Source organism: Harpia harpyja, chromosome 7, assembly GCF_026419915.1.
Source record: "Harpia harpyja isolate bHarHar1 chromosome 7, bHarHar1 primary haplotype, whole genome shotgun sequence".
Lineage (NCBI taxonomy): Eukaryota > Metazoa > Chordata > Aves > Accipitriformes > Accipitridae > Harpia > Harpia harpyja.
Genome location: NC_068946.1, coordinates 19,085,723 through 19,098,477, shown reverse-complemented (window position 1 = coordinate 19,098,477; position 12,755 = coordinate 19,085,723). Strand labels below are relative to the sequence as shown.

Genomic DNA, 12,755 nt, shown 5'->3' with positions numbered 1-12,755 from the left:
CCCATGGGCATTCAACAACAGTTTTGCAGAGGAAACAGGGACTGTTACTGGATTCCTAAGTCACAAGATAGTTTCTTAAACAGAAGACATACATTCTCAGTGGAAAGACTTAGCAAAAATCTGGAACACATATATCGAGGGCAGAAAGAAAAGTGGAAGAAATTCATACAAAATAATGACCTAATCTCCTCCTGCCTATCATGTGTGGGTTTGGGGTTTTTTTTGTTATTTAACCAAATCTGCAAAAATTTTTCATCCTGAAATTTGACACTGTTTACAAATTTTGGTTGAAAAAAAAGGAGAAATAAATTATGGTTTTGGTACCAATTAATCTTCTGTCATCCCTTTCTCTACTTCACTGCATTCACAGACAATAAAAATAAAGCCAGGACATTCTGTTCTGGGTGGAACATCTCCACAGCATGCACGGGGCAGAGCCCTTGACCACCAGTGAGTGGGGCTGAAATTCTTACCTCCTTGTGCTTTCTCTTTCTCCCTGTCTGCAGGCAATCGGTGTCCGCCTCAACGAGCTGTGCCATGCTGAGAGTGAGAGCCCTGCCAACCTGCTGGGCCTCATTTATGATGAGGAGACCAAGAGGCGCCTCAGAAAGGAGGATGAGGAAGAAGACTTTTTAGATGACAGTAAGGAGACTCCCTTTACTACAAGAACCCCCGCTTGTAAGAACCTCTGCTTTAGGAGCACTTAATTTTTCTTCTCTTTTCATCCTCTTGCCACCCAGCTGTATTTCCCAGTCCCTCACCTTCACCCCAGCTTCTTTCCCTGTTCTTTCTGTGCCTGGATGTACAACATGGCAGATGGGTAGCAGCACTGAGAGACTTTGAAGGAAAATGGGGGGAAACCAGGCAGTGAGTTGCAATTCCTGTATACTGGCAACTGCGATTATAAGCAGGGTAATAATTTATTTCTTGAGTCTTGCTGTCACCTGAGTGCCAAAAGTGGTTCAGACTCCCATTCTTCCCAGTTATTTCTGCCAAAATATTTGTGTAAGATCAGCTGCTTTTCTGTTTCTTAACATTGAAGAGTCATGTCCTTACCTGATGTGAATTGGCACAGCTCTACCAAAGGCTTTTAAATCTTGACTTCAGTATATTTGCCTGATTCTCAGGCAGAAATATAGCACTGTGGTATAAAAAGTATCATTAAAAATCTGTATAACAACAAGAAGACTAAAACACACAGCTTTGCGCCTGTGTGTACATAAGGGTGGGAGGGGGGTGACAGATCATTGATTCCGAAAGTCTAGATAGGCATGCAAATTATAACAAACCCTGTGAATCAAAATAAATTAAGTCAAAACACATATTGTTGTAGGTGTAGGTGAAGGTGGTAACAAACATTATGTCCTCTCCAGACACCATTTGTATATACGTGTGTGCTGTAATGTACTGGTTCCTGTGTACCTGTACTGTTGTTCACCATTGGATGTAGTGTGCTAGCACTGTTTATATATCTTCTGGTTTCTTTTTCTGTGGTTCTGGGTTTGTTCTTATCACTGCATAAAGGCCAACTTTGGAGTAGAGAGGAGTAGGTGGGAGCAGTGAAATGGCATTTGTGGGAAATGATCTCAAGAGAAGGTATTGGCCCTAAGCTAGACCTTCACATGTGCCACTATGTGGTGTGCCAGCGCTAGCAGCTACATGAATGTAGGTGGCTGTTCTGGATATTTTATTGGCCCTTTAGGAGATATATCCAAAGCAGGAGGAGGGTGCACCCAAAATTTTCCCTCTCCTGCACCATGAATGAACAACTGCATTCCCATGACTGAGTGACAGAATAGGCTTTCTTGTCCCTGTTCAGCCACTGATATCAGGCACTCAAGGGGATGTGGAGCTGCTTTAAAAGGGTTACCTAAGACAAGCAAACAGAGAGAACAGGTTGTGGTCTAGAAAACCATTTAAAAACTCAAGTACTCTCCTGAAAGCCAGGGTCTGAAAATAACTGATCTGCATTCTTGCTGAAGGCAGAGATTATTCAAAAGCTGCCCTGTATGCTGCAGGGAATAGACTGAGGAACACAAAATATGCAGTCGGATATTCCATTACACTGTACATGTCATCTGTATTTGATAGTTCAGATTATTTTAGTCCCTACAAAGTCCATAATTCATTACTGGTAATGCATACAGAGGAATTAGCAAGCATCACAGAATTAATCTGGTTTCATCTGATCCCTGCAGTGTCCTCTCACTTGTTTGGTTTGGAGTGTTTCTTTGCAAAAAGTACTTAGATCATACGTGGGGGAAAGCAAGTGAAAACACAAATCTCTCTGAAATGTATGTAGATGGTAATACCAGGCATTATTAAAAAATGGGTGTGGTTAGTTGTTGTCACAACCAATTTTTTTATTTACTCTTTTTGCTGTCCATTATCCTAAATAGTATATTTCATATCGATCACGCACTGAAGAATCCTTCATACCTTTCAAGCTTTGAATGTGATTAGATGGGTTACAAAGTATAGGGCTTTTAAAGCTGATTATTTAGACTCAGTTGAGACAAAACTTCAAGTATTTCAATAATCCCTCTTCCCTTTTCCTCTTTGTTTTAGGTTAAGCATTTGAATGTATAGTTTGATTAAGCAGTTTGATTTTTTTTTTCTTGGTTATCTTTAAATGGCACTTGGATTCTTTGCACAAATAAAGAAGCCTGAATTCAAAGGAGGCTGTCTTTTCCGGTTATCAGGGTAGTAATTAATAATAGGCACAGTACCTCTTTGCTGGCTAGTCATAACTCCATATATTTTGAGAAATGTTCCTGTATTTGAAAGTGGCTCTTTTCTAGAACTGCAGAAGATTTGGCTGAATGCAAAACTGTAAGGGGGAAGAAGGGTATCTACTTCTTAACCTGTATTAGCTTTAAATGAGGTGTATACAAAATGCTATAAGATCATGTTTAGTAAGTACTTCACCATAATGTGCTATAATATAATATAGTACACTGTAGTGTTACTTCAATACAATACAATACAATACAATATAATATAATATAATAACTATAGTACACGATAGTGTGTTAGTACTGTTGCTTGCACTGGTAAAATTATGGATTGGTATTTGTTTGACTGTGTTCTTTTTAGTGTAGGAAAAGTAGCATAGATAGAAGTCTGGGTTTTCCTCATTTTTTAGTGCAGCTTGCATTGTGCACCATATGTGAAAATGTCCATCACCTCTTGGTTCCAGATTTTGTATAATCTCCTCGTTCACCATAGAAATATTTTTTCCTAGGCACTGTGAATCCTACCAAATGTTGTTGTCCTTTTGCACTGAAAATGGCAGCCTGTCAGCTTCTCCTGGAGATAACCACTTTCCTTCGAGAGACCTTTCCCTACATGCCCAGGCCACGTACTGAGCCTCTTGTGGTAAGTGGACAACACACACTGGAGAGGGAGCCATGCCCACAGAAGTCATTGGGCTCTGGGCCTGTCTGAGGAGAGGTAGGGTGGGGTAATAACTCAAGTTGATCTTTGATGCAGGGAGAAAGGAGCCATTGTCTGGTGAATAGAAGATGGGCAGGGCACATCAAATGGGTTGATTAAGAAGATAAGACGAAGGGACTGGGGGAAGAAAGGAAAGCAGCAGAGACAAAGAAGCAAGGAAAGAAATAAACCTCCATGAGACTGAGAGAGGCACAGGCAAATCCTGGCATGAATAGTAAGCTAAATGACTGATTAGGTCACAACTAATTTTGTGAATAGCAGAACCCATGAAACCCGATTTCCAGTGGTTCATTCTTGTGTGGATTTTCTTATGTCTAATAATGCTGATTAACATTGTCTTCAGCCTGTTTCACAAAACACACAGGGACTCAGTTATCTTTTGTCAAATTGGGTTGAAGGTGACCATGAGCTTCAGAGGTGGTTAGCATGGAATGAGATGAGAATTGAATGGCGCACGCGCAGTTTCATCTTTTAAGCCTATTTTCTTTAGGAAATCAAGATAAGAATTATAAAGAAAGAATGAGAAATTAAGTTTCCAAGTGAACACAAAGGATTTAACCCTACTATTCTGGGTTTTTTTAATGACAGACTTGGATCAAATTTTGCTTATGACAGTTGTGCTTGTCAGGCTGATTTGGCTGGACATTATTGTAATTAGGTTCTGAAATTCATTTCAAAGGCTGTAGATGACCTATGATGAAGTGACTTAGCCCCCAGGTATGCAAGAAGGGCAATTTTAAAACACAGGGCTAAATTCTGTAGAAGTCTTCCTAAACACTTCCTTGATATTTTTACCACATAATAAATGACTGCATCCAAAAGCAGGATAATATCAGGGTTTAGAATTCACCTCAGTAAAGTAGTTAGGCTTGGAACTAAGAATATGTTGGGTAGTGAAGGTCAACAGAAATTTGTGCTTTTGTGCCAGATAGAAATGCAACTGATTTATAGCTTTTCAGACTTGTATATGGGAGAGAATGAGGAGGAATTATTCTGTGATGTGTAGGCAGAAGAAACTTTAAGGTCATGTTATGCAAGAGCCTATTAGAGAAAATGGCCATAGAGTGCTTCTTTTAACTTTGTACAGGGGAAAAAACAAGAGCCAACAACACTCCAGATTAAAATATTAAGTCTCTATATTTATGGAGTGGTGCTTCCTTTCCAGGAGAATCAGGTACATAATGTCACAGTCCATAAAGCTGAAATTCCAGTAGAGCAAATCTCACTTCCACTGGTGTTTGTAGGCATAGCTGTTCCATAGATATGAGCACAGACTTAGCAGCCTTGAAGATCTGAAGCATTTGCAACTGAACTAGTTGTGGTGAACTAGTTTAACTACCCACAGTCCATCCAGACTTGCCAGGCTGAGGGCATAAGCACCCATACCTATGTTTGAGTGAGGTAGGCAGTCCTGACTGAAGTTTCAACCAAAGCCTTCTACTGAAGCTGGTGGACTAGATACTACTAGATACAAGCTCACTTTGCAAATGGATGGGAGTGATGAACACACTGTCTTGGAGCCTACTGCTGCCACAGTAGAGGCAGAGAACTGGAACTTGTCATTTGCTGTGGTGGAAAGTAATTCATTTTAGCTTAGCAGTTGCTGAAGATAGATGGAGTCAGACTAACTGTGTGCTCAGAGGATGTATTTCATTCTGTCAGTTAATTTGTGGGGCCAGCAATTTCCAATGTAAGCATGTTGACAAAGAGCTGGGATGAGTAATGTGTTTAAACACTCCAGGAAGGGGAACTCTGACCGTGCCCTCGAATATACCTGTACTGCTATCATGGCGCAGCTTATGCATGCTAATTTATGAAGCTGCTGTAATTCAGACAGATTTGATCACAGACTTTTTTTATCCTGAAACACTTTAGCCTTTATTTCATATCCTAAACTCTTAGATACATTTCAAACTATTTGCATGGAAGTTTTCAATGCTAGAGATACTACAAACCATTACTTTAGGCACACACCTTCTTATATCCCAGGTTTTGTTACTGAGCGAAGTCAAAATATTTCCCTTACGGCAATCAACTGTTAGCTTTTCTGACAATCATTTATGATAATTTTCCCTGGAGATGCAAAGCTGACTGAAAATGGTTTGAGGCCTTCAGCTAGTGTTAGATAGGCTAGTTAACCCATTTCAGCACAGCTCATTCTAGAACATATGTTTGAAAAGACCCCCCCCCTTTTTTTTTTTCCCCCCCAAACCAACTCTTAGAGTAGCAGACTTTGTCACTCCCCAAGTAGCTCCCAGTAACTTCTATAGGAGTTTTGTATGCAAATTCCAGTATGAGCTCTCTTGAGCCTAAATAATTTTCGTAAATCAGGAATAACTATTTTGGATAATTTCAGTGATGTTATCATTCACATTCATCAGCCGTTTACTCACAGCAAGGAGCTTTGTGTCATCTTAGATTTCAGCTAGTTACATTTTGGGTGAGGAGATCTCAAAGCTGATGACATCCCCAGTCAAAAGGTACAAATGATGTTCTTAGAGAGCCCAGCATTTTAACTCTATTTGCCAGTGTGGGAGTTCACGGTCTTTCTTTCACTTTTTCTAGCTGTGGTTAGAGAAAGCGGATGATAATCCGTAGCTTGTGGAATTTTGGGACTTTTGCTTTTTTGACCCAAATTGGTAGCCAGTAGGTGGCACAACTGGTGCCATTTCTGTTGAGAAAATGATGTGCAAACTAGCTTCTCCCTGGTGCAATGCTATTTATTTTCCAGAATTTAAGTGCAGCCAACTTTTTTCTGTTTTCCACTGTGTCCTTTCAGCCTGATCTGCACACAGAAAGCTTGCTCTGGGCCATGCTGTCACGGCTGTCACGCTGTCAGCTAGCTTTCTTTCAGCTTTTCTGCCTCTGATGAGTATGGTGGCAATGCATTCCCTGATCAACCACAAGAAAGCCTTTTGGAGTAGAGACTTAACCATCCACCCAGCATCTTGGGCAACAGCCGCCTTTTATTGTCACCTATCCATTAGGGACCTTTTATGTGTTTTCCCCCTCATGAAGCTGCAGACAGGGTGGCAATTCACTCAGCAGTGTTAACCAGAAACGTATGTTAACACCTGTTAACTCTTCCACCCCGACAGCGTGGCTCAGCATGCTGCAAGCCCAAAGAGTAGTTGGATTTAGAAAGTGTCAGGGTAGATGGAGAACTGTGTCATAGAAATAAATTTCCATCTGAAGCAGTTCTTCCTGAACCTTCTATGGTTGCAGTGAAAAGCACGGGGGCTCATACTGCTTGCACATCTCTGTGGTCTACATTCTGCTACAGGATCTGGAGACCTGCAGGCTGCGTCTGGATCCTGAGATGGACCGGCACAGGTATGAAAGAAAGATCAGCTTTGCTGGGGTTCTGGATGAAAATGAAGATTCAAAGGATTCCCTGCACAGTAGCAGCCATACCCTCAAATCTGAGGCTGGCTTCGAGGAGAAAAAAGGTTTGTCAGCACAATAAGGCTTTTGTATTCTCAGGGCTTGTGAAGTGGCGCTTGATTTTATGTTTTCATTTGCGTAGACTGTGTTAAAAAGCAGATGGCCATGGAGTCACGTGGCTTTGAATCATTTCTGAGATGCTTCTGGCCTTCAGGGTTCAATATAACAAATGTGAGAAGCAAAGATGTTAAATTTTATGAAACACTGCTATGACTGAAACTGATTGAGAGCATTGCAAGATTTCTAAAAAGGAGGATGCCTTGTTTGAAACTGTCTCTCAGTGGAATGCTGAGAGAAGCATCACTATTTGATTCACTTTAAAAATAAAGATCAAAAGTGTTCTTGTTTGTTTTTTATTCTCATTAGAGTTTTTCATTTTGGGAAAACCACAGATAGGAGGGAAGATTGGGATCTTTCTGTGAAAATCTGTACTGGTTTGAAAGTCATGGCATCTCACAGAATTAGTGGTTGATCACTTGATCTCCTGAATTCTTTGCTACCACATGAAAAACACATACCTGTGTGGCTTTTGATGGCTAGCGGATTAATGTTACCAACATACTGTATACTGTACAAGCAAACCTCAAGCTCACTGTGTTTGCTGAGAACAGCAGATTGTTTTCATTTTTGAGCCATCTCATGCAAAACTCACATACTATCTAATGGTACAAGTGTTGCAATACAATATACAGTCATCATGCGTATTTGCAATTAGAGGCTAAACTGCCAGACAGTTACCTGTAAATGATTCTCCTTCTAACAAGTTTTCTAGAACTGTTCAAATTCTGTCTCATAATAGCCATATAAAGGTTCAGATGTTTGAATGATAATTTTGATGACTGTTTGAAAAGGATAAATGTTTGATGATTGTTTGAAAAGGATGGAGTCTGTGGCTGGTTATCTTCTAGGAACTGTAATGTGTATTAATGATTCAGAGGAGCTTTTATTAACTTCAGGGGGCTTTGGATAAAGTTTGTGTTGTCTTCAGCTGTGACCCTGCCACAATTACTGGAGAAAATATTAGAACTGCTTCCAAGACTTACATGGTGTAAAACTGCCTCCAAAATTGTGCATCAGGTGGGGCAGTTACTCCTGTGAAGACAGCTAGGTATCCACCTAAGAAAGGTGAGCTGGATAGATTCAGGCTCAATCTCATTTTTTGTACCCTTGGCATATTGGCAGCCCACAGAAGCACACAGCCTTATGGTCTGTCTGATAGTCTAAGATCAGTGGAATACGATGTTTCTATTTAGATGAGGAAAAGCTTGGTTTGGGGGTTGGTGGTTTTTTTTAAGATAGCTATGAGAATTACTTGAAACCACTTTTCAGCCTCTCAGGCAGCAGTCCGATCCACTGGGATGTTACCCGAGTGGGAGAATGCCTACAAGCATGCAGTCCTGCTGGAAAATGCTGGTGGCTGGTCTCTAACTATCCTATTTTTCTTAGAGACAATGCTGACTTAGGTTTTCCTTCATGTGTTACTGTGCTACAGGCATAATGCAGAATTGAGTTATTTTTGCAAAGATAGTATTATCTTTCTGCATCCTTGACTCTATTAAACTACATTTCCTTGCAGTGTCAGTTGGGTTTTTTTCCCCATTCTCCCTTTTCCCTAAGCTGTCATGTAGTATTCCTTTACTAAAGCTGCCTCTTTACTACATTTTAGAGACAGGAAAAGTGACTATGGTAGGAAGGCTGAACCCTAATATACTAATATACTCTAGCAAAAATGTGTTTGTGGTATTTTGGAAGCTAAATAAATGCAAGATAATGTTATATTTTAAAAGTACAATAATTATGTTCTTTTCTCTGGCCACAGCATATTCTTCTGGGGATCCACCTGGGCCAAACACAACAGATGCAGAGGCATCTTTCGTAATCTACACTTTTCTAGATAAGAAAATGTTGTTGTGTGAATGTAACTAAATTTTTTTTGCCTGCAGTGACAGGTTTCTTTATCTCAACCTCTTTGATGAGTACTAATCTGTTTCCTTTCATTTTTTCTGGAGTGTTAAAAACTTTGCTCTCACCCCAGGCGTGGCTTAACAACTATCCAAAAGCTATGAGTTTACTGTATAGAATCTGCTCCAGGTAGGTCTGAAATACAGACACGAAAGCTAGGTAGATGCAGGCTCTCAGAGGATCGTATGTACTATTTGGGTGCTAAAATGGGATTCTGCAGACTTCATGAAATGCAGTTACAAGTGCTTAAGTGGTTTGGCGTTCGGGGGAACTGAACCACTGTATAGAGGCTGATCTGAACAGAATTCAAGCAGTAGTGATTGCTAAGGACCTCAGCATGGTCACTTGGAGGGAGATTCTCTGGTCACTCGACAGTGATTTGTCCAGCTGATTGATGAGGACTGAAGAGTAGCTCTCAAAACCTATCCAGCTGTCTTCGGCCAGGACATTAGCCACTGGAAATGGGAGTGGGAATTGGGTTCTGGAGGAATTAGGGGCATTCTCAGGAGTAAAGGTGTGTTTGATTTTTCCTGAAGCCAAAATACAATTCTATTAAAATATTTTGCTTACCAGTGGTATCAAAAAAGCTGTATCCTGTTCATTCTCAACAACACACCAAAAGGTAATCGATCACACATGGCCTTGCCTGATTAGATCTGCAGTAAAATGACTGAGTGTTGCAACATTTGGACTGACATACTGCCATGTACTGCCTTTGAACTAAGAGGAGAATGAAAGTGCAAACGGTTGGTGCTTTGAACATTGAACCATTTCATGTCTGTGCTCATCAAAAATGCAGAGTGTCAATGGATGTTGTTAATGCCTGAAAGCTGCTGATTTGTCTGAAGGAGAGGATCTACGTGCTCCCGTTTCCTCTAAAGCATTCTAATGATGAAGAGTAACATGCAGAGACACGGATTTATGCAAATCTTACTTCAAAGAAGTCTTGCGTGCTAACCTCATGAAGCAGACTACCCTTCTGCAGTCACACGTGCTGTATGAATAAATAATTGATCCTACTGCAGAGCTCAGTGAGCTTTACAGAACCCAGGCCCACAGGAAAATAGGTTTGTCCATGGTGCCTTGTTCATGCTTGGGATTCAGCCATCTATCCCTAGCAAGAGGTGATTCTGCACTAATGTAAACCCCAGGAGCTGGCAAAGAAAACTGCAATTTACATTCATTGGGCAGATCCTGTTTCCTGGCAGGAATTGAATCAAATTGGTGTGAATTGTAGGTTTTCCTTGTCCATGTTTTGGGTTTCTGTTAGAGCAGCTGACTCTACTTGCTGGTGGTTGAACAAGGGCTAATTCCAAATACAGACAAGGCCTGAGGTGACGTACCAGGTCTCCAGGAAATGAGGTGCTGAACACATTTCCGTAAAGCATCTTTACTGCCTGATTGACAGAGCTGCATTGGCGGTGGCTTTGGAGGGAGCCTCTGGCCCCACATTCCTTGGTAGAAGAAAAGACGCTGCAATACAGGCTGGCAGCAAAGGGTCGGGAGGGAGGGGAGGGCCAGGATATTTTTCTTTTTTAAATGGGGAAAAATTAAGGGGAAAAAAGTCCTCTTTTATTCTTTTAATACAGTTCCCAGCAGGAAGATCAGGATAGGAGGCTCCCGCTTGCTCCAGATTAAAGGAACCCGCAGTTTCCGGGTGAAGAAGGGGGGTTCCCTTTCCAGCATTCGCCGGGCCGGCAGCCTAAAGAGCACCAAGTTATCACGGCAGGACTCAGAGTCTGAGAATGAGGAGCTGCAGCTGTCCCACAGCAGGGACACTGTCACTGATATAGGTAACTTAGATGAGTGGGTGGAAAGGGAGGGGACAATAGGCAGGACCTAAACTCTTGATGTGATTGCAGCAGAGCTAGAAATGACAAGAGACCCCCACCCTAGCAGGCTAGGAAAAACCTAGAGTCCTCTTCAGGGACTGCCTGAATTAAGGCCTGGGAGGAACACGGTTCAAATCCTGGGTGCAGCATCGGCTCCGTGCACAGGGTGTCAATTCAGAGCTCCGTGTTAGAGCATGAACTCTTGGAATGCTGGTGCCTGCCAGCCAAACGCATGCTGTCTTTAGGGGAGCACATGCACGTGTGTATATGCACATACACACACCCCTAAATCATGATATAATGAATATGTGAGGTCATATGCATATATGATATTTTATTGTCCATAGTAAGAGACAGGAGATATATATATGTGTACGGACATGCACTTCATATTCTATATAGGATATGATGTCGTAGGCATGTCGTATGACATGTAATATATGTATTCCTATATGTAGAACATAACATGTACATGCTACATACTATATTTCTACGTATTGGCATATACATATATTTTTACAGTTTACAGATGCCTGCCTTAGTCTTCAAAAGATGGATCACCATATATTTTATCTTATGGAAACCAAATGTGCATTCTGCCACGAGAAATCTCCGTCACAGTTGCGCTAAAGGGGCTCCCTCTGCTAGGGGTGTTAACTAAAAACTACAGTTTGGATACATTTGGAGCTGAAATAACCTCCCAAGCCTAATGGTCATTTTTATGTTGCCCAAAAGACGCTTCAGTAGGTGAACATGGAGAGTGGGATTGCCCGTTCTGTAGACTTTGGCAAGTCACAGTTCACTTAAAAAGGAGGAAGAAAGGATTAACCAGAATTCATCCCCAGCCATCTCTTAACAGCATTAACGTTGGTTTTATAGGAAGCCCATAGTTATAAAATGGCTAGAGGAAACAGAGGGATCAGTGAAGTTCCAAGAGAAATCTCTCCCTTGCCTGAGTTCTTTAGAACTAGCATGCTAGAATCAGGATTTTTTTCCCCTTTCATCCCCATGGCATTAGCAGTTTCCATGGGCAATTAGCAGTGACTTTGCCCATTGGCATTTCCAGTTGGATGCCACTTCTGGTTGGATTTTTGTTGATATTTTTAACCACAGAGCCCAGTCAATGCAGATCACTAAACCAACCATTTGCAGCATCTGAATGGTGCAAAGAATTTGTTTCTGATGTTTTTGTTTACCTTCTCCCCTTCCATTAAAGAAAAAAGCAGGGATGGAGCAGTGTTTGCTACTGACAAGATGGCCTGTGAGCCAAGTCTAAATGGTTCTTGTAATTGTCAAGCCAGCATGATACAAGGATTGGGGAGGGGTGTCCAAATGCAGTCTTTCCAGTGTGGCATATTCTGTGTACTCTGGTCTGTTCCCACAAGGCTGGCCTGGCTTACAAGTGCTGTCCCTAGTCTTAAAGCACATAGGGAGCAATAAAAACAACCACCTTTTGGGTATTTTTCTTTTGAAGAAGGGAGCCCTTGGAGCGCGAGCGAACCTAGCATTGAGCCCGAGGTGCTGAGCAACACAGGCACGGAGGAGAACTATCATCGGAACATGTCATGGCTGCATGTAAGTATGAGTTGCCAGCAGTGCTCTAAGGATGGCATTTTCAGTAAGAAAACCTTTGTGCTGGCAATAACCAGATCACGACCTGTGCTTTCTCCATGTAGCATCAAGGATCTCAAGTGTAAGTAAGCTGCGACCTTTGGAAATCATCTTTGCCATATCTAAAATGGACTAAAACCAGAAAGTTTTTGTCTTGCTTCCTCTATTTCATATATTTAGTTTGTAAGGGAAAAGGACTATTTCTCTCCAGGAGTGCAGGGACAGCCATGGTACCTCAGCTGAAAAATGCATTAGCTCAGTATCTTGTCTCCAGCATGGCTAGTAGTGGGTAGTTCAGGAAGAGTAACAGAATGGGTTACAGTGTGAGCTGGGCTTCCAGCTTCCGGGAAATGGCATTTTAGAAGCCACTTGAGCTGGAGGTTCTGTTGTGACCACTATGTTTAATAACTACCAAATGATTTTTCCTAGGGAGTTTTTCCAACCCCTTTT

At 41.5% G+C, this 12,755-nt stretch overlaps 1 protein-coding gene across 15 annotated transcripts in view; it reads left to right on the top strand.

Annotated features, from left to right (window-relative positions):
- Positions 1 to 12,755, top strand: part of UNC80 (unc-80 homolog, NALCN channel complex subunit) — a 136,171-nt gene that overhangs the window by 58,554 nt on the left and 64,862 nt on the right. For 9 of the 15 annotated variants that reach the window (XM_052792236.1, XM_052792231.1, XM_052792235.1 and 6 more), the window contains 5 exons: positions 507 to 678; positions 3,245 to 3,378; positions 6,740 to 6,905; positions 10,452 to 10,655; positions 12,169 to 12,269. In XM_052792236.1, the coding sequence (XP_052648196.1) occupies positions 507 to 678; positions 3,245 to 3,378; positions 6,740 to 6,905; positions 10,452 to 10,655; positions 12,169 to 12,269 (777 nt within the window). The remainder of the gene's footprint in view (positions 1 to 506; positions 679 to 3,244; positions 3,379 to 6,739; positions 6,906 to 10,451; positions 10,656 to 12,168; positions 12,270 to 12,755) is intronic. The other 6 variants (XM_052792238.1, XM_052792234.1, XM_052792237.1 and 3 more) reach the window with 3 other exon arrangements.